The 23,331-nt window shown below is 31.4% G+C and overlaps 1 protein-coding gene across 1 annotated transcript; it reads right to left on the reverse strand.

Moving 5' to 3' along the window:
• Positions 1 to 45: 45 nt before the first annotated feature.
• LOC144852055 (uncharacterized) lies at positions 46 to 20,362 on the reverse strand. Its single transcript, XM_078709752.1, has 40 exons — positions 20,303 to 20,362; positions 19,608 to 20,040; positions 18,703 to 18,870; positions 18,232 to 18,351; positions 17,783 to 17,976; positions 17,581 to 17,665; positions 17,209 to 17,394; positions 16,843 to 16,947; positions 16,475 to 16,744; positions 16,130 to 16,282; positions 15,648 to 15,832; positions 15,193 to 15,373; positions 14,841 to 14,963; positions 14,447 to 14,575; positions 13,663 to 13,782; positions 13,064 to 13,306; positions 12,564 to 12,677; positions 12,142 to 12,264; positions 11,689 to 11,808; positions 11,190 to 11,318; positions 10,596 to 10,730; positions 10,204 to 10,326; positions 9,706 to 9,828; positions 9,194 to 9,322; positions 8,416 to 8,658; positions 8,143 to 8,268; positions 7,713 to 7,838; positions 7,313 to 7,441; positions 7,007 to 7,116; positions 6,311 to 6,551; positions 5,968 to 6,111; positions 5,732 to 5,857; positions 3,424 to 3,536; positions 2,819 to 2,996; positions 2,456 to 2,543; positions 2,249 to 2,283; positions 1,781 to 2,097; positions 1,532 to 1,621; positions 1,096 to 1,226; positions 46 to 471 (listed from the first exon to the last, which is right to left on the reverse strand). Coding segments are annotated over exons 1-40 (5,949 nt in total). The 3' UTR covers positions 46 to 470.
• Positions 20,363 to 23,331: the final 2,969 nt, after the last annotated feature.

Consider the following 23,331-nt stretch of genomic DNA (forward strand, 5'->3'; position numbering starts at 1 on the left):
ATTGGAAGAGGTTGACAAAATAAAAATTAAATTTTGAAATGAAAATCGTCTCGTAGTTCGTAGTTTATTCTAGAACTTCTACTTCTATAATTCAACTTTCTAAAGTTACAAAATACTATAAAACATAAATATCACAACACTTAAAGCGCTAAAACCTAATTATAATGACATACTGTACAACTACTGATTCAACTGAGAGTGTTAAATAACTTAGTTGACATTCAGAACATGAAATGAAAGCAAAATCTTAATATATGCATTGCTCTTTTGTTTGCAATTATGCATATTTAGATAAAAATAAACGTTAATTGTCTCAGAGGGAGGTTCCAAGATGGTCAACTATCTGACTTACAAAACTGAGTAATATTACTAATAACTAATTGTAAATTGTTTGCGTAATAAGAAGCAAAGAAGGCATACTTAAAATACATAATTGATCAGTGCTCTTTCTTGTTTTCTTTTATTTCAAATCTGAAAATTAAAATCAAAATGGCTTAAATTAAAATGGAAAAATAGATATTAGCTTTGTTTTTGTATACCACTGCATTTTTGTTTGTTAGTTACTGATAATTATTACTATAAATCAAAGGTACTGTGTATCATGCCCTGTACCATGGGAGAATGGTTGTTGCACTCATTGTAAAGAAATATATACATCACATAAGAAATTTCCCACAAGAAAAGTTGGTAACATACTCTATGCACAGATATATTTCCAGGATAAATAACCAATGGTTGCAGTAGCTGTTGCAAATGCCGAGGCAGTTGCAGAGGCAGTTGAAAATACAGAGGCAGTTGCAGATACAGTTTTAGATGCAGTTGCAGAGGCAGATAAAGTTGCAGATACCATTTTAGTTGCAGATCCAGGAAAGCTCAAGGCATGCAACTTTCAATTAAGTTCTTAAGCTAATATTATATCTTTTGCATTAGATTTACCAAACTTTAGGAAAAGGGCAGGCTGGTAAGAGATGCATGATGCGACTGTAGTTTGTATCGATACACCTGAGCATTTCACAAACAAAATTATGCAAATTCATTTCTGCTAATTTTAAATAAAACATAATTGTTAAAATATAACAGCAATAAAATACTCACCACAAGTAATTGTGTGTAAGATTTGTGTGTGTAGTTTGTACGTGTTCGTCATCTCCTAGATCTGCACGTGGTATCTTCACTGATCGTAACGCACGGCTATAAGCTTCAGGGTCTTCTGTACGAACAGTTTGCTATAAAATAATATATATAATAAAAAGTACACAATGATTAATGATATGATGGTCCCAAAGGAAATTACAATTGAATACCAATACAAAAGAGATTCAGAGTCTCCATGAAATCTGTTCGCTATTAAATAAACAAAGTACAATGCTTTATTTGATTACCCTAGTCCCAAAGGAAATTACAAGATTTGAAATGTTATTGTCTGTTGTCTGTGGAAGTATAAAGTGAAAGTCTTTAAAAATTGTTTTAAAAAAATCACTAGAAAAGTAAAATAATCTTTTCAACTACAAATATAAAACAAAAAAAATACCTCAGGAATTGTTGTTCTTCGAGAAAAATCAGTAATTGGCATTTTGGTAGTACCTGAATATTCAATTAAAGACCTGGCACGTACATGCTCCTGCATATTACAGTTTTCAGAAGAAAAAATATTGCATCAGAATTTTTGTAAGTGTGTCGTTGTCACTTAAGTATACTGTCATAAAATTAACTTAATATCACGTGACACTCCATTACTGTTTTTTTCTGACTGATAGTAATGTTTACAAATGTTACTTACATTTAAATGTTCAGATTTTCTCATTTTCCCGACAACCTCAGCTAAATGTTGCATTCGTTCATGATCTATTGCACCCACAATATGAATATTATCACTACCACTAGTACTCCTATACTCCCAGTCAGCAGTTGATGAGGCATCATCAGCAAAATGGTTATCGTATGATGATGATGATGATTTTCGTTTTCTAGTGTATTCTCTTTTACGAACAATGAGGTAATAGATAACAAGAGCAGCTAAGATTGCAGCTAGAAGGGCAGCCAGCACAATAAAGGCAATAAATATGCCTAGTGGTTCTTCTTCTTCTTCATCTTTATCTATGTAAAAAACATAATGTATTTCTGAGTCTGGATATGAATATTAAAGTAAACAAGCATTCTTGTGAATGGATTTCCACATATTTGGACAGTGATTTAATTCGCTATTAGTAATATAAGGCTGACATATGAATGATAATAAAACAGTTACCTTCACAATATGTTCCACTGAATCCATCTATGCAACTATAAACAAACAATATTACAATGAAAAGTTAGTATTTTGATTTTCTAGTGTAAACATTTAAAAAATTATGTTTAACAAAACTTGTGTAGAAACTGATCAACCTACTGTAGGGATGACCTTTATGATAACATTATTTTTTACCGCACTGTTAATAAGATACATAGTATTTACTGGCAAATCTTTACAAAACCATCATCAGCAGCACAACTTCCTTCATTTTCACAGTCAAAACCAGTGCAAGGATCAGTAACATTTAATTCTGAAATAAAAATATTAAAAGCATTAAGAGTAAAAATGCTAAAAATAAATACTAATAAAAAAAATTTTGGTCAAACAGAAGAATTCATACTTATATCAATTCCATTGTTGTCAAAATAAATAATAATCAGAGAGCTGTTAATTATTTTGGTGTTTTTCAATTTTATTTACAGCTTTAACATCTATGTTTTATCTTTTATCATGTTTTTTTTCTGTTGTTCAGTCTATTGCAAATGAATAAATACAATATTTAAATTAACAATAGTGTGAACTCACCTGTAGCTGTATTGCTAATCAAATATTCACTCTTGTTCAGATACGAGATTACATCATCTTCATCTATTGATGAACTTACATCAAAGTATACTATATAGATACCAATCACACTACCCTCCTTAAAACCCAAGACCTCATTACCTTCATATGTAGTTTCATTTTTGAATGTATTGTTAATCTGTGAATAACAAGTATAATTTATTAGTAAATTGTTACTTTATCATGTAAAAAAATAATTATGCAAATTTGGGGTACATTTTTGCAATACTAATTACAGAACAATCATTATGTCAGAACTTTTGTAGTAGCATATAGTATATAGGCAAAATAGATACAGTATAAAAAAAAAAATGATTTTAGTCAACTATGCGATTTTTATTCAATATAAATTTGTAATTGAAGTTTAAATAAAAACGATATTTTATTAAAACATCACAATAAATTATTTCTTTATATCATGGTTTTTAGCAAATGAAGCAATTTTCAATACAATCACAAATGTATTTGTGGGTTCAAAATAAGTGCATTATTGAGGCTGTTTGAACTATTCTATAGTTTTACAAATTAAACTAATTTGAATAAAAAATAAAGTTACTGTAACATACCGAAATGGATAGATTTTTGGATAACTCTATATATTCGTCTGTAGAATTATTGCTTAGGGAATCTTTCCAGACTGCATCCTTCAAAGTAGATTCTGTTCTGAAAGTCTTTACCTCTATAATATCAAAATTATATAAATAATTAACAGAAGAAAACAACTAGCATTTTAGGCATATTAGTACATCTGCGTCACGTCATTATGCATGAATGAAAAGATCAGCATGACAGCAATTTAAAGGGGGGTTCCGGGTTTAAAATGAATAGTAAAAAATGTAAAATATATTTGTTTGTCTCTTGAACGGTAAAAGTTTCAATTTATATAAGCGCCCAGTGAAGCAGAACGAAGGCTGTGAAATGAGGCCAGATTACAAGTGCAGCTACGGCGATATGACACTGTGTTACAGAATAGGAAATTCGTGAAATGGTCAATCTTCCGACGACTCGTTATCATTAACCATATCAATTACTTTTGTAAAATTATACTTATCTGATGTAATTTTAGTCGGTCTTCCCATTTATGAAGTCAATTTTCTATGAAAATTTATCAAAACAGTGAAAACTTAGATATGTTTGCACTTTACGTTTGCCGATTTTCGCACTGACTTAGGGAAAGCCTTCAAGATCAATGAAGCGTAACGTATACATTCCTGCTGAGCGAGGAGAGCGAGACGACGATACACGTGCTCTCTCTGCCCATGCCTGGCATCGTCACGTGATAAGCATATACAGATACAATACCAAACTGGTCGGATCGAGTATACCCCGTCTATAATCACAACATGAACGATGTACAGTATTTGATTGAAGGTCAACTCGACCTACCGGAATGGTATAGATAATATAGCTCGAATGAGAGAGATATATTTGTAAACATAAGTATTGCTAATTTTAACAAGTGAAAAGGCCTGGTAGTATCAATTCGCATAGGGTCTACTACACTAGCTAGCTCAATGTTTAACTGGACCGGATCGGCCAGGTCTCCTTCCTACTACCTGGTCTACTTGCTTGATGCAGTATCCGCTTTTTTGGAGAGTAAACTAGGCCTATTTTAGGCCTACTTAGACGATCGGGACACCATACGTGCGGACGGCGATCGGACCTTGTTTTGCCTCAATATTTACAGCCGATTTTGTAGAACGCTTTAGGTTTAGATTGTTTAGGAGTTTGGTTGATAGGATGGGTTTGGATCCACTGAGTTTTGTTATTTATGGGCCAATCGTTTAGTAGTAGGCTAGCTAGGCCCATGATGGGCCCCAATGTTTTAAAACGTAGGGTAGCCATCGTGGCATGGAATCCCTAGTCAGAATGGCTCTCACCCATGACAAAAAATGATTTAGGCTAGGCCTAGCCTAGTACTTGAAGCCGATAATACGATCTGTACTATTCGAGGTATAAAAATAGTATAACTGTATACAATCTACATATAATCTGTACTAAATTTTGTATTTCATTAAATGTCAAATAAATATATGCTGCTACTGTTAATATTACACTTTAGGTAGAAAATCTACAAAAAATGTATTTTACAATGATCGGGTGGTCGTCGTTTGACAGGGGAGAGGGATGTAAACACAACGTACATAACGTCGCGAGTTTGGAATCCACCGATGACGTGATTTTGTGAATATCTCATGAATATTAATGAGCTTCCCTAAGCTGCTGAAAAACAGACTTTCCATAAATTTACCCTAAAATGTATATGAAATTTATTTTTTTTAATTTCTCGTTATTACTTCTTCATTCTGACATGTCTATATTGTTATAATATTTTTTATTTAATAAATAAACGATATTTAAAAGCAATTTTAAACCCAGAATCCCCCTTTAAGGTGTCAGCATCATTTTAACATATATTTTTCAAAATGTTCACAATATAAATAATAACTGTATAACTACTGTACTAAATTGTCTAATCTAATAATAGTTTATTCCATTGTGATAACAACAGACAGTACCATAGAATGAATTGTAGTGTTTAAAATTTTAATCCCTTAATTTGAGATTTTATAGCTTTAAAACTCAGGATCAGTACTTTTGGCCAATTCTCGGTACTGTATCTATTCCCGAAGTATCATAGGAATATTTGGTATTACAACATCACAAGTGTTTCACAAGTATCTAGTAGTAACCTAAAATAATACAGGAACCAAATGTAATGTAAATGAGATGCTGTATTACCAAATATTCATATGATACGTTGGAAATGGATAGTATGTGGAAATACAGCACTGGGAATTGGGCGGTATGTTCAGAATAGTTTGTGTAGACAGAGCTTTAGTGCTGCATCAAAGTATGGATTCTTGAACATACCTGTACAATTGTATCTAGATTGATAAACATATCCAACACTACAAGAGCAATAATAGCTCCCATCTTCATTTACACAAACACTTTCTTCAAGATTACAGTAGTTTTCATCATTACACTCATCTACATCTATTACATTGAAAAAGAAAAATAAAAAAATATTATTTGTACACTATACTGTAAAACATATTACTAGTGTTCAATGACAAATCAACTATATCATACAAAGCACATCTTACCCTCACAAATGTTATTATTGTTACCAACATCCGAGTATCCTTTTTTGCAATCAGCACATGAATAATTATCATGCCCTTCAAATACACAATTAAGATAGTTCCTTTCCAAACAATCATCTGTATCTTCATTGCATGGATTTATAACTAAAAAACAAATATAATACAAAAGTTTTGATGGAGTGTATTTCATTGGTTATAAAGATTGCACTATAATGCACTACAAAAGTGGATCTTTCATTAGAATTAAATTATTGCAAAAAACAAACCTAATAACAGCCCTAATGAGTTATTGTTTTAGCCTTTTAGGCGTCTTAATCAAAATATTATATATGAAATGACAAACCTGGTTCCTCAACGATTAAGCTACTGCGAACCACATGGCTATTTGGAGGTAGTATATCGTAATTTCTACCAGTCAGCCCATTCAAAAACAATAGCCTTGTCTCGTTGAGTGTGAGATGAGTTTCCGATATTAAATCAATGCGGAAGGTGACATTCACTACTGAATTGTACAGGACATATGACAAAACTTGTGTGTCCAAATACTGATTGCTTTCTGTACTATTTTTGTACAGGTCAAGAACCTATTTTAAAGATAGATAAATTATTGGAAAACAAATCTAAAAAAAAGATGTAAAATTTGAATTACTAGAAATGCAAAAATTGGTTTAGAATCCTATGTGCTTTTTAAACTACCATTGTGGATCAATACAGGAGCGTATTAAAGTAAAGTTAGCATAACGAAAGGGATACTGTAGCTTTTTAGATAACTGCTTATATTATTCTAAAGAATTATTGGTTAGGGAATTTTTCCATTTATCATCTTTGAATTACAATGGTGGATCAACACAGAAGGGTATTGCTTATCAAAACCCCCCCCCCCCCCCAACCCTCCACACCCTAAACCCTGGCCATTTTCCATCCATTACACCCTGCCACCCTCTCAATCACTTACACAAACGCACTTGAATGGCCCTTAAAAAACAATAGCTTCATAAAACTCTGACTACCAGTATTAAATATTATCTGTTATACTCACATCCTTTGCTAGGCCTGACTTAAGTGTATCCTCATTATCGATGTTTACAGATCCAACTCTGTTACCTTTCACATCAGTAAAATTAACACTTAATTCTTGGGTAACCACACCTAAAACAACACAATTAAAATAATAAATATAAATAATTAAAATAACAATTACTTTATCATGACACAATGTTGTATTGTGAGCAGTATAAAATGAAAATTACGATAAGGTAAAGTAAATACAGTAAACAGTAGAGTACTATAATATATAGCAAGAAATTAATTTCATATTATAGATATTATACAAATGTATACAAACCTGTACATGGTAAACTGGCATTATCACGATAATAACCAGTTTGGCAAATACACATATAACTACCAATTATATTGTCACACTTTTCAAAAATGGTAGCATTACAATGGTTGTTTTTACATTCATCAACATCTGTAAATTAAAATTCCAGTATTAGTAATCATATTCTAATGCTCAGTTCTAAAATTCTTTGTGCCCTAAAGACAACAATAATAATATTGTAATGAATAAATGTATTCATTGTAATCTAACAACTGGGTCTCTAGCTCAGAAATCAGGTTATGGGATTCATACATCATATATGGAATGTAACAATTAACAAAAAAACTATATAATGTGCATAGAATTATTATAATTAAAAACATATATTAAAATATTAGACATTAATGGTAAATAAACTTACCAACACAATATGTGCCGTTGCCAATAAATCCATCTTTACAACCACATGTATATGAACCATCGATGTCTTTGCAATTGGCATAATCATCACAGTCATTCAGATCTTCAATTGCACACTCATTAATATCTAAGATTATTAATTGACAAGAAAACACATTGTGTGTTACATACAAATGTGTTTTCAATTTATTTTAAATTGGTTAAAATATAACAGACAATACACATTAATATTCAAACATGAATGGGTAGAATTAGGTGCAATCTTAAATTTAGTTTAGAGTACAACCCACCCCTCCTTCTTTCAAATACAAGAAACCACTGATTTATATAAATCTGACAATTATAAAAGTACCATAACAAACATACACTTAAAATTCAATGATGTAGAAAAGATAGAGACATTTACTTGTTAACACCTTATATAAACTTACTTTCACAACTGATTCTTGCATCATTTGCATCATAGCCATCTTTACATGTACAAGAGAAACTTCCAATAGTGTTGTTACAATTAGAGTTTTCAGGACATGACAATTCTTGTTCACATTCATTTGTGTCTGATCGTAAAAAAATATAAAAAATTGAGGTACTAAATTACAATATTATTTACTAATCAAATTTATCTGCACAGGTTCAAGACACTCCATGGCCATATATCTGGTGGTACTTTGCTACAAGTCTTTTAGGAAAAGGACTTTACTCACCGATACAAATGTCATTTTCATTTTTATGATATCCTGTAATACAGTTACATAAATAAGAACCAACTGTATCAATACAATCGGCATGTTCACCACATGGTCCAGGGGAACGAGAACACTCATCATAGTTTTCACAATATGATCCATTACCATAAAAACCCTCATTGCAGACACAAACAAATGAACCTGCTGTATTTTCACAACTGGCATTTGAGTTGCAAGGTAGTTGATTACACTCGTCAATGTCTGTAATTATCAATTATAACAAATATTTACAAGCAATACAAAATAAAGTTAAACTAACTAATTACAAAAGCATAAATTACATTTTTTCATAACATTGCTTAACATTAACAGTTAGTTTTAGTTATCTGTAATGCGCCTTGAATTTTTGATATGGCACAATATAAATGGTTTATGTATGTATAAATACAAATCTAGGGAAAATAGTAGTTTGTATCAAATCATTATACTGTAGCATAGAATAGAGCAAAAAAATTCAAATTAACATACATAGACAGATAGAAATCCCCTGGTGTTTTACACACAAATACATTCGACAAGTCATTAGATTAAATGGGGTCCTTCTGGTGTTGTATTGGATAGTAAACCAGGAGTGTATATTAAATAATTGTACAATATTGTTGCAGCTAGGTGCAGTTCATTGCATGCTAAGTAAATGTTTGGTTAACTGCACTGCATGTCATTTAAAAGGATAGGTAGAATAAGAGATGCTTGTAATTTTACTTTTGCATTTTTGGATTGCAGTGTTAATTATTACCTTTACAATTTTTTCCTTCAGCGTCTATTTTTTCATATCCAGGTTCACAGTTGCATGTATAATTTCCTGGTATGTTTTCACAAACACTGTAATCACCACATATGTCCACTGAATTACACTCATCCATATCTATATATGGTAAGATGAAAGGTAAAGGTCTAGTTGCATTATGGGAGTAGGTTTCCATACATGTTTCATCCAAAGAATTACTGGGGTAATAATGTGAAGCAGCTTTGTGCATTAAGCATTATATAAGTGTAGTTAATGCTGTTTTATACAAGTGAATTATCATCTATATTTGATAATCAATGTCCAGCCAAAATCTGCATACGATCTATAATTTTCAACATCATTGCCACTATCATTATTATCATCTCTTTATTATCATTTCTATTCTTAAGTTACAAGATTTTTTGCATAATTAAAATAATCAGTACTGAATAAATATCATTGTCTGTACATAAATTGATCTATTTTTGGTCAGTGTTGTAGACATAGTGAATTGGTAGTACCTGCGCATTCATTGCCATTCTGTATAAATCCAGCATTACATTCACACTCGTAGGACCCATTTGTATTAACACATGTGCTGTTATTAACATTATGGCACTGTGATTTGTCACATTCATTGATATCTGAGAAAAAAAATGATATCAAAATATAATATTCTTATAGGGCCTATATAAAATATTTCTTTTCATTTGGGGAATATTATGTGAAAGCAGGTTTGTAAGCAACTGTGATACTACCCCATCTGTTTTTAACAGCTTGGTACATGTATGCAATCATGCCTCACTAGCACCTTAGTGTAAATAATGTATAATAAATGTACACAACGTTTTTTAAAACACTGTCATTGAGAAATTCATCTGAATCAAAAATATAAAGACATCATCTTATACCTAATAATACAGTATTATGTTTCACGATTGACATTTTAAAATGGCGAAATATAGGTTCCACATAGGATAGGATATTTCATAATATATTGTCTGGTTTGATGAGCTTACCTAAGCAGCCATAACCATCACCAGTGAAACCAGCTAAACAAGTGCAATTGAATCCACCATCAGTATTTGTACAAACTGAATTACTTGAACAGTTGTTTGTACCATCAAGACATTCATCAATTTCTACAATAAAGTATAATTAAATGATATATAAAATGTGTGCAAAGAACTAGGCCTAATTAACAAAAAATTGAAAGCACTGAGTGAAGTATTTGGCAAAATATTGCTATAGAGGGCGCATGTTGATATTTCGGCCCATAATATCAATTTTTATTTTTTTTATTGTAAAGTTATTTTAGGCATATTATAGGCATATGCATGTTCTCTAAGTATAATTTAGAGAACTTAGTTGTGAAAACAACAACATCTGTAAATATTTTATAAAGACTTACCACTGCATGTTCTTCTATTTGTTGTGTCAAGACGATATCCTGGATAACAACTACAAGCATATCCACCTTCTTCATTTATACATGTCATATCACATGTATGATTAGCATGATCATTTGGTTCACATTCATCAATATCTGAAAACATTCATGTCAAGATTTGTCATGTATATTATTTTATACTAATATAGTTTTTGCTTTCATATGCCTAATAAGGCTTTACAAATATGTTTAAAACAGGGCTAGTCAGTCAGATTTATTATATTTATTAAACTTTTTATTTTGTGCGTCTGGCTTGGTTAATGTGATTATATTGGTAGTAAACTATGTTATACACAATAAAAACGAAACTGCAATGCAAAATATTGATTTAATGAAAACCAAACTGTTCTAGTTGATTGGCAAATGGATAGCATCATTTGGACAACTGGAGAATTCCTTGAACAGTATGTTTAATTTAGTGTAAACAGATAACTATTAGTAAATGTTTTAATAAGTGACAACAGAGAGACAATGGGTTATGCAAAACATAACTATGCCTGAATTTGATTGACATGTAATAAAGAAAAAAAAGGAAAGATAAATGTAACAATTTACCTATACATGTTTCATTTGATGGGTCAATCATGAAGCCTTTGTTGCAGTAGCATGCTTCTGTGTCATTCAAAAAATAACATAATCCTTCAGAACCACATTCTTTATCACAGGTTTCATTTTTCTCTGGAACTAAACAATAAAACAATTTTTTTTTACTATTCAGCAATTAGATAATTATTAGGTATTCAGTTAGTATTCTTTAACATTTGTAGAGTATATCGGCCTGTTTCTCCTGCAAAGTCTAAAGGCATGCTGATTCAATTTGCATCTAGAAATACATGAGTTTGACCTAATTTTACTGAACTTGTTTTGGTAACAAACCAGGAAAATAATTATTCTTACCAGAAAAAAAGTTCAGTGCCTGAGTAAGAACGCTCAATTCTATCATAACGACCACAGGAAGTGAAAATACAACTCATAGTCCTAGCATCATAACCAGGACAAATCATCCAATGCAACAGGTTAGTTATTAATCTTATTTACACAACTAAATACATACCATTGCAAGTATTGTCAGGTTGAAGTTCAAAACCATCTGAGCATGAACAGTTATAACCAGGGATCTGATTCTCACATTTCTGAGAACAATTACTAATATCAAGATAGCACTCATCAATGTCTGCAAATTATAGTAAAAAGAATTTGAAGTAAAAAAAAACTCTGTTACGATACTTCCAATGTGACTCTCTGAAAACTTGAATTTATGTTAACCCTATCTTTACCATAGTTTAGTTTAGTTAAAAATAAAATATGTTGATATTAATAGTATTGAATAAATGAAAAATATACTCATATTCAATAATCAATTTGTTATTGATCTAAACTCAGGGAATACATTTCATTAGGAGCAAAACTCGGATAATTCTCAGGTAATTAATAATAAAATAAATCACAAAAAAAACACTAAGGAAAAAAAAATGTGTACATGAAAGCAATAAGAAATGTTACTGACCTATACATTGATCGGCGTCCCTCATGTATCCCGCATTGCAAACACATTCAAATGACCCAGGGACATTGTGACAAGTTGCAACAGATCCACAGAGTGTAGAATTTCCCAAACATTCATCATAATCTAAAATTATATAATATTGTACTTTAATTGAGCAGAAAACAATCAATTCAAAATATACATTATTCATTGCACTGATAGTAGTAAAGATGTGTAGTTAAGTGTTTTTTGTTTTGTAGGAATGCGGCACACAAATGAACATTTTTTTGTTCTCTGTCAGGTCAACTGTTCCGAGTAGAGAAGATTAATTTATTAAATATTAAAGACAACTAAGGCTGCAGCGAGAGGTTTAAAAACCGTACGAGGCGCCTCGTTCTGGCTACAACCCTGAACAATTATTCAATTTTCAATACTATACATACCAATACACCGGCCCTCTTGATATTCATAGAAGCCATCATTACATATACAATCACCAGGGTCTTCATAACATGTAGAGTTAGTTGGACATTCCTTTGTTTTGCAAAAGCTAATTTCTTAATGTGTAGAAAAATATTCATATTGATTAGAAATAACCGACAAAACAACAAAATAGTTTGTAATGTGTTCGAAGATATAAAAACATTATTTTCCATGAATAAAACAATTAAATAAATTAGAAAAATATTTGTTGCCACTTGCGATAAAAAAAAAAGGCAATAACTAACTTTTGTGAATTTTAGTAGGGTACAAGCTTATGCCAGGGTGAGGGTGATTTTTGACTGGACTATTATTTAAGGCGAAATTATTATATAAATATGAATTAGTATCATTTTGTTTGTAAAACACAAAATCCATTTGACATACATAGTGTCTGTTGCCAGATTAGCCTCACTTTTTGGCATCATTGACAGGTCAAGTAATTTCTAAAAGTATAACTTACTATTGCAAATCTTTCCATCTCCTTCATATCCCTCCTTACAGGTGCATGTAAATCCACCAGGGGTGTTAGAACAATTGGCATTTTTATGGCAATCATGTGTCAAGTCGCATTCATTAATATCACTACAAATAGTTTCGTTCTGCGTATAACCAGGTTTGCATGTGCAAGTATATGAGCCTTCAGTGTTGGTACAGTACGCGTTTGTGTCGCATACCTTAGTGGCATCATTACATTCATTGATATCTGAAAGTAATAAGAATATTTTAGTTTAGTGTTATGGTATTTTTTAGTACATGTGTTCCATCATATGTTTACAGACTCTGCACTGCACACTGCTAAAGAGGACTGATCCCCTTTCGATTTGCAATGACAATCGACGACACATTGATTGACCTGACCTAAGTTGGTCATCGACCATCGCAAACCCAAGCGCAGTGATGATACCGATAACTTGTTGCCCTTTCTAAAAATAGATTTGACTTTTGTATGACTGATATCCATGCCTGACCCACATGAATACATTTTAAATCATTTTTTTAATGTAGCATTAACCAAGGTTATATGCAGTTTTAAAAACAAAGTCTTTCCAAATGTCTTACCTGTACATGTCTTTTCATCTACTTTAAAGTATCCTGTTCGGCATTCACACGAATAAGATCCAATACTGTTTTTACAATAACCTTTCTCATGACAGGATATGCTACTACATTCATCAATATCTAGTCAAAGAAAAAACCAATAATAGATAAAAATTTATTTACACAAAATACTAAAACTACATAATCCAAGATTTAAAATGCTAAAAAATATCTTTATACCATGTCTTGTCTACACTTCGAGAGATATCTAAGTCTAAAGTTTTGGCTGTTACAATCAGTGTTTTGAGAAAAATGCTTTAATGACAAATACAAAAAAAAAAATAAACAAGGCGTTTAAGTTTACGTCTATGTCTCATCAAAATGGTATTCTAATTGTTTTATTTCAATGAAACTTCGCAACTTCATTAATTTAATATTGTTCTATTATTATGCAAAATTTTCACTAAAAACAACCCACTGCAACACTTTCAACTGATAAACTAATTTAGTTTCTGCTCTGTATCTGGGATTGACTCTATTCAAAAAAAGGTTTTGCCTTCAATACTCATATCAGCACAATGTGATTAACTTTACTTTATGATTAAGTTTACTTTTATTTGTCGATTTAATGGGTTATCCTGGTATTCTTTTTGTACATTGTATATTTTAACTTTTGTGTATGAATATCGAATAAAATCAATCAATCAATCAATCAACTTATCATAGTTTCTAATTGTTTACAGAAGTGGCTACTACGTCTGAAGATTAAATTGCATAGTGGAAGTATAATAACATTCAATCTTACCACTACATACACTTCCATCTCCCTCATAGCCATCATTACAGGTACAATTGTATGATCCTTGTGTATTAATACACCCTGCATTTGCATCTGCACAAATATCGTCACTCGCATCTAAACATTCATTTATATCTAGAAAAAAGTTTTAAATAGATAGAATTAAAATAGAAATATAATTAAAAGTGATATAATAATAAAAGTAATAATTCTGCTTTATTTTCGAATCTGTAAATAACAACATTTTATTCAAACTTCATACTTAAACTGAACTGGTTTGTGTGAACTTACAAATGGATTTAAACCTATATCTCACACCAGACACAGACAGGGTGGGGGAAGGAAGGTGAGGATAACAATTTTAGGTTTCAAGGGTCATTTCAACTCCCAACTGACATACCGACACATGTGCCACTGACTTGCTGAAGTCTATATCCATCATAACAGTAACAATCAAACCCAGAAACCGTATTGTTACAACCTTGTTCGCAGTCGTGTTGGTTAGTCTGACACTCATCGATGTCTAGAAAAAAAGATGTATTGTTATAATCAACAGACAAATGAATCTGAATCATGCAAACATGCAAACCTGTTCAGATTCTTCAACTTTATATATCAGTTAGTCATTTAGTCAGAAGTCTTCTGCACCAGACAAAGACCTTAATAATAAAGCACTGATTTAGTTCTGTAAGCACAGAATCGTAAATAGTACGGACAAAAAAACAGTATTATTCAAAATTTACTGAACATACCATAACATTTGATTCCATCTCCTTCAAGACCAGTTGGACATGATGAACAACTAGCAGTTACAGATGGTGGAGGGTTATCTATACAGGTGACACCTGGATAACAATATTCATCTTCACATGCATCATAGTCCTTGCTACAATTAGAACCAGTATATCCCGGTGGGCATTCGCATTCAACAAGCTGTGAAATATATATATATATATATATTAAAACAGGTCCACTGCAAAAAAATGTCTAATTAGGGAAAAGTGAGATCTAAAAATTGTTGGTTGTAATTAAGCTAAGTCAAGAAAGAGATGTATGTGTTAGGGTTGGAACGGTTGCATAATACAAACTGTGGTGCAGTCAAATAGCACAATAACTAAACAAAAACAAACAAATAAATAAAGATACAATAAAAATTGACCGTAGAATGTAGAATATAAAATTAAAGTAGACACAATAACAAGCTTACCGCAAATTTATTCAAGGCAACATTCGAGTCAGGCCTGGGTTTGTCAAATAAACATGTACCACCATTGTCACATTTGCACAAGAAGACATTAGCTTGAAAACCAACAGTTGCTGAACGGTCATCACTAGCAATGAATGTAATCTGTACATCTGGTGTATCAACAGGTGTCCACATAAATTGGCCAGCTAAGAAAAATTACAATAACTAATCATTTTATTTTAGAAATAAAATGTAATATTTGTTTGGCAAAAAAATTCATATTAATTACCTGATGAAATAAATAATACACTTATAACTTGAGAACAACTCTCATCCACTCAGCAGTAAGGTGGCATGGAAAAGAATAACCCCATACGACATAATGAAATGGTTGTACAATGGGTTACTAAAAGCTCTTCCACTATGGGACTCACTTTCACCTTTTACTATACAAATAATTAATTAACATATCAAAATACAACATCTTTGTGTTTAATACTTACATTGGCGGTCAATACTTGCTTCAGACCCGGATTCAAGAGAATAGGTTAAGTTGCCATTCTCTGGATCTTCAGCAACAATTGTCATTTCTATTGTTTGGTTAACGGTTACATTTAGTTGTTGTGGTACATCTGTAAATTTTGGTGGAAAGTTTTCTGTAAGAAAGAGAATGATGATTAAGAAATATATTGTTTAATATTATACTTAATATAAATAAACTCTTTGTTCTTTATGTTACATGGATAACACTTACATTGCACAAACGGTGTTCTAAAATTTCATTGTTTTTTAATTGGACTATGTTAAATAAATGTTTAATACAAATACGTGTATAGCAACCAGCTTACCCAGTTTTTCTGCAGCATCTTTGTTGTTACTATTTGTTTCTTTCGTGTTCTTTGCTAGGTTCTCATCTCCTGTTACTAGAACATCATATTGGCAGCTTAAATCAGTTCCGCATATATCTTGTGCTGCATTCGTATTGCTAAACATATTTACAGTAGAATTGCTACTGTTTATTTCATCAAAGAACACAGGAACAAAATGTATGTCATTAAAATGGTTCCAGCTTTCATTTGGGTTATAGTAGAATAAGGAAGAATTTGGTGATGATCTCCCTAAAAAAAAGAAAGAGTATATCACAAAATATGCTTAAAACAGTAAAAGATATCAAACTGCAATCGGCCAAGTTTTCAACTAATACAAAATGCCTTACATGTCTCGCCGAAATAGAATAATTCATCATCATTGCTATCTACTATACTATAAGTAGTTCCATTTGGAGTTGTTAGGTCATCATTTTTGTTGTCATTATAAATTCCTGTAAGAAAAGAGGTCATGAATAAAAACATTGATTAATAAGAAACTTACAGATAATCAGCAGGGAACATAAAGAATAACGATAAAAGCAGAAACAAAGTAGAGAAAGTACTAGATTAAAAAGATGAATAAAACAAACAACAATCATTATTATATATTATATATATAATTTAAGATTGTTTACTTTTTTTTGTTAATATTGTTGATTTTTCTATTATAGAGTATTGTTTTAACATAAAATAATAAAAGAAAGCATACAAACCCAACAATCCTTTTGTTTTATTTTTAAAAGATTCCGGAACAGAAACTAATATGTTAAACATGTTTAGAGATGGTGTTACCGATATGGCAAAACTAGATGACCAAAGTGCAACAATGGTGTCACTACTATTACTTGGTGACACTAGTCTGACAGAAAAACCAGGATCTTCCGGTGGAACGTAAACACCTAAAACAGGAGGAAAAGAATGATATTAGATAAAGTTAACCTGAACAGTATAATTATATATATCATGCTAGCCAGTGACATGGAAGGGCGAGTGCTTATTTAATCATTGTGTATGTTATACAAGTATATACAGAATTACATACAGTATATTTTCTAAAATCCTTTATACAAATAAGTAATACATACCAACATTGAGGCCTGCGTTGTTGATAATGTGAGTGTCATTTAATCGAATCTGATATGTGATGTTGTTTATAAAAGATATCTGAAACTGTAAAATAAAAAAAAAAGATTCATTTAAAATATTCAGAGTAGTGAAAGATTATAACTATTACTTTATTCTGCCACCCAGTCTAAAATATATTTTATACAAACAAAGGTGCAATACCTTTGTGGATCCTGAGTGTTCGACTACAAATGCTGTAAAAATGGTTGCATTAACATCATCTTTAAATTTTGCAGTTCTTCCCTGGAGAACAATAAATCCATCCATAATATCAACAAGAGTATATTCTCCTAATCCATTGAAAGTGAAATCTAGTCCATCCAGCGTCTGAAGATGAGGGTCACCGAACATCCATCCTAAAAAAGCGCCAGTATATTTTGATTAAAATTATTTAAAATTGGCTAAATAAAAGGCTGCAATTATTTAAATAGAAATGTAGACATTACACACCCATTACAACGTTCACTGGCTAAACCTGGCTATCATCATTCTTTATTAATTGTATTATTATCATTGTATTACTACAACTATACTTTCACTTATCAGAATCCCCAATGTCTTATCTCACAGAATGATTAAAGGCCTACTTTACAGTATAAATTAAGACATACCAGTTTTTGGGGGGATGTACCCATCGCATTTTCCTATTGGACGTTTTTCAATGTACATGTCACAAAAGCTCTGATCCATAGATGCATCGCAGCAGTAATAACGTGGAATAACATCTTCATCTGTCAAAGTACAGATCATCAGACAAAAATATGAAAATAGACAGTAGGAATAATAACGATGGAATGTTGAAAGATAATAAAGTTACCTGGGATCAAGATCCTTCTGGTGATATTCTGACATTCTACCAATTAAGGATGTAGGGTATTTTAAGCCCAAGCAGCTATATAAATGTTACCAATGTTTACCATTTCACAAACAATATCATTTTTATGATTACAAATATTTATTTCTCATTTGTAGTGGAACAGTAAAAGTCTTAGAGGACCCATTACACAATTCACAACACAAATGATATGGAAAATAAACCACTATCACTGACATTTATATTATTTTTATAATATATTACATACTCAGATACGTTGCATATCCTTCACTGTCACTTGGTTGGTGTTGTAACATAAAACTGCTTATTTGAACATCATAAAATCCTTCTATCAATGACAGATCCTCCCGATAACAGCACTGCAATCCAGCTCCATAAATATTTTCCAAAGTGGTGCGGATACAGATGAATTTGTCTAAATAAAAATAAAACATTAAAGCAGTGATGGATATTATTATTATTATTACTATTATTATTATCAATATTATTGCAGAAAGGAACACTCATTGGTGTAAAGCTTCACTCATTAAAATCAGTTTCCCTCCCGTTTTACCATAGTTGTATAAATAAAAATCTACAAATTTGGATATTAAAATATATGCTGTAAGTGTGTTAAATTAGTGTACTGTTTATCAAATAATTTTTAGTTAAATAATACTGTACATCTCAAAAAATAAATGTTACTCTCTGTGAAAACTATCTTTTCTCAGAAACAATATAAGATTGTTTGCATTTTCTTAAAATTAAATTATTTGCCTATGCCCAATGTGCCTTTTTGTCATATTTCTATTTATATATATATATAAACACATCACGCACGGAACATTAATTCTAACCCGCCCGGTGATGTACTGAAATTTAATTAATTAATTTGAAACGATACAGATGAGGAAATCTGTGAGAATGAGAAAAAGTCGGCCCAACCGAGATTCGAACCTGGAACCTTCTGCTTGATATGCAGATGTTGTAACGATTAGATCACTGGGGCTTCCATGGTATATATATATATTGTTTTGTAACAGCTATTCTTCAAAGATTCCCCCTTTCCATTCTTTTTTTTGTCTTTGAACTATGATATTATTTGTGTATGTTTATGATTATGTGAATGGAAATAAAGAAAGAAAATACAATACATTAAACAGTGTAACTTACCAGAGTAATTCCCAGTTATTTCCTGACCATTCCATGACACAGTATTGTTAAATGGGGAAAATTTAACATCTTGTTTTCCCTGATCATATCCACAAGGGCATGAACCCAGTTTACTAGTCCAATGTACAGGGTCAGGCTGCTTTGAATACCATGACTGGCACTCCATCTTGGGGTTCACAGTTGCTTTTGAGTTCCTTTCACTACGAAAAATCCATCTTCCTTTCAAACCAGTGTTCCCATTTTCAAAATCCGGTTTATATCGATCGTCCATTGTGTATTGTTCATTTTTATACTCATCGTCCCGTTTGTATCCAATGATTACGTTTTTGTTGGGAATAATTAAAGTATCCCATTGCATTCGAGTTTCTTCAAAATTAAAAAATATGATTCCGTAGATTCCATCTGTTATTAATGCTGACTGGAATGTGTTACTCTAAAATATAAAACAATGTTTAATATAAAAAAATCTTGCATTTTATGGACGTAATAATACGGATTTTATAATACTTAGTAGTATGATTCAATTTTTGAATATAAGCTTACTCCTTAATTTATGCAAAAAAATCAGATGTAAAATGTTTGTGTTAAAATCTATTACAATCGAAGTATATTGTTCTTTATCATTATAAATCATACAGTAATAAAAAAAATAAATAATAATTAGTATTTAGTGTATAATTGCTAATGAATATTACCTGTTCGTGTGTAAAATTAGCAGAATATTGAGGGACCTGATACCAAGTAACAACCAACATCCAAGTTCCATTAAACTGTAAACTACTGGTATCCTGATTATTTTGAATTCTTTGGTTAGCATCCATAATAACAGAGTCATATGTGTCGTGGACCTATAAAATCGTGATACAAACAAAAATACAATTGTCACAACAAGTGGAATTACAACATCTACGTATATGTATTAAAATCTGTACACACAAAATATGGTATGAATATTATTCTCCAGCAATATACATAAAAAAAAACAATGTTTGTAATTTTGTATTGGCATGAAGTGGATAAACATAAGCATAGGGATCCATTAATAACTTGATATAAAATGAACTAATTTGATAAAGAATATGAGGGTCTTGTTTCATAATTATGAAATATTTGCCATATTAAAAAAAACTTATGTAGAAATATTTGTAGTAGTAGACCTAATTTTAGTCTGAATTACCTGATAGAACACATCACCATAAGATTCAGATAGATCAACATCAGTCCAGAATGGGGCTACAATCATTGCTTGAGAGTCATCACTATTGAATCCTTGATAATATGGATTCGGATATCCATACTTCATCTCGTTCTCTTCCTTTAACACAATCACTCCATTTTCAGTGAACTGAAATAATAAACAAATGAATATAGATTGATTGATTGATTAGTTAGCTAAATATTATCGAAGGATGACTGGAAAAACAACTACATTATTCAATTGGAAAAAACAATGCAAAAGCTAAATTATAACATACGCAACCATAACAGCCATTACACCTGATAGTGGGAGGAGTTTGGGAGTGCATAAGGTAGTAATCTCAGATTGGAAAACGTTTAGTACATCTAGCAGTTGTATGATATATCATAATCTATTAATATTCTTTTAATTTATTGAAGAAAATTGATGGGTAAGAGTCTGGTGAATTTGCATGCAACATTACTAAGTAGTACTTGTCTGGTTTTGGACAAAAATAGTAATATATATAATAATAATGTTTCTTTTACTTACATATATGTCTTGGTAAAATTTACCACCATAAGGAAAGCCAAATGGTGGTCTGAATGTAGGTGAAATTAATTCTGCTCCTTCCGTTTGTTCACTGTTTAACCGTAAGCTATCATCAGTATTTTGATCCCACTCAAAGAATACAAATTCTAAGAGACAATTACAAACATCAATAAAAATAGCATTTATAAACAATTCAATTTTAAAACAACTTAGAGTCATGAATTAATTGAAATATTAATTTACTTCCAAACAAAGGCATAACTACTGTACAGTAATGGGTTTTCATGCTGCTGCTCTAGTCAGCTACGTCTCATGAGGACTACTCATTCAGATATAAAGCGAGCAGCAGTTATAGTACCTAAAGCCGACAGTTTTGCGACTTTGTAAACTCGACTATAATTTATAGATCCCAGCTGCTGGACCCAAAAAACGTCTGGGAAAAGAGATTCTATGAGGGCTCACGGTTGAACGATTTTGGATTCTCGCCCTTTGATTAGTTGACGCGAATCAACAGACTGGAAAGAATTTTCTCACTTGAAGTCACGTTGTCTCTAGAGTGTATTAAGTTGCATGCCTTGAGGTCACACACACACACACACAGCACATTAAAGTTCAAAATTGACCATTTTTAAATGGGCATGTGATTCATAATTAAAGAACTATTTTTGATTTGTATGTATTTTTGGAATTAAAGGACATCTTGTTAATAATTAATCAAAAATATCTGAAGAAAGAAGAAATGATTAATTTTAAAATGTCGAGCAGCGTTTTTTGTAAGAAATATTTCTTGTTTACTAGTGTACTTCGTTTTTGTTTTACAAAACCATACATACCAATCGGTGCAATAAAACATACATGCTATCGAATCAAGGTTTCATAGCCTCGGTGACACTATGTCTACATTATCAAGGTTTATGTGAAAAAAATGTGATGTGCCCATATACTGTATATATACATGATGATGTCATATCACTACCACCATATTCAGGCACATCACTTCTTTTTTTTCAGACTAGTTTGATAGTGTAGACAGAGCTTAAATATTGGGGTATATCAATCAATTCTTTGAATCTACAAATTATAATATATTACAGACGTGTAATTAACTGTAGGCCCTAAAGTAATATACAAAGTGTAGTTACCATAGCAGTTTACACCATCACCATAGTAACCTTCATCACAAATGCATTCATAGGTACCCAATGTATTGTTACAGAATGAATTGTTATGGCAGTCGTTTTCTCCATTTGAGCATTCATCAATATCTGGAGTAAAATTAATAAATTGGAGTTCATAAAAAAGGTTAAATAGTTCAAATACAAATTGTGGTAAACTTCCTTAAAATATCGTGACATGTTACGAGAATACTATTCTCATCATCAGAACTGAAATCAACCCTAGAATACTTATATGCCAATAACACAGATTTCATTTAAATGAGGCAATAATTACCATGATAAAAAACAAAGTAAGCGGACAACAAACAATCGCATGGCAAGCATGACGTGTGACGCCTATGTCATAGGAAGGTCTCCTCCATGTGATGTGGAGGGCTTCCTTGACCTTAAGTTTAAAGGCGTAATCTACAGAATCCAGAACGGTAAAGCATTCCGCATTAGCGAGGGCCTTACACCGTTCTGAATCCTGCAAATGTTGAAAAATGTTAGAAGCCCCGTCCCTCATTGATAACCATCTATTGATTTCACCAATATACATGGAATTACATCCCATACATTTACATTTATATACTACACGAGAGCGGAACACGGGGACAGGGTCCTTAAGGCTAAACAATTTTGAAATTTTAAATTATTTAAATGCTAATTTAATAGTAACTCCTTTGCAATATTTACTGTTATTTTCTCGATTCTTTGCTGTGCGCATTTGGCAAATTGTAAGTAGGGTAATTTCAAATAAAAACCTTATTTTATTCAATAATCGACTTAACGGACGTAACATTGCAAGGAGAGAGAACATTATTAAGATATCTATAAA

Source organism: Antedon bifida, chromosome 1, assembly GCF_963402885.1.
Source record: "Antedon bifida chromosome 1, ecAntBifi1.1, whole genome shotgun sequence".
NCBI lineage: Eukaryota > Metazoa > Echinodermata > Crinoidea > Comatulida > Antedonidae > Antedon > Antedon bifida.

Bases quoted from the DNA above. Each gene is read 5' to 3' on its own strand.
- LOC144852055 (XM_078709752.1), bottom strand. From the start codon at position 20,362: ATGTTGGTTGTTACTTGGTATCAGGTCCCTCAATATTCTGCTAATTTT. The intron at 11,319-11,688 runs GTATGTATTTAG...TTTATTGTTTAG, and splicing joins ACCTGACAATACTTGCAATG to TTCCAGAGAAAAATGAAACC. The intron at 2,098-2,248 runs GTAACTGTTTTA...TTTTTTACATAG, and splicing joins CAGTGGAACATATTGTGAAG to ATAAAGATGAAGAAGAAGAA.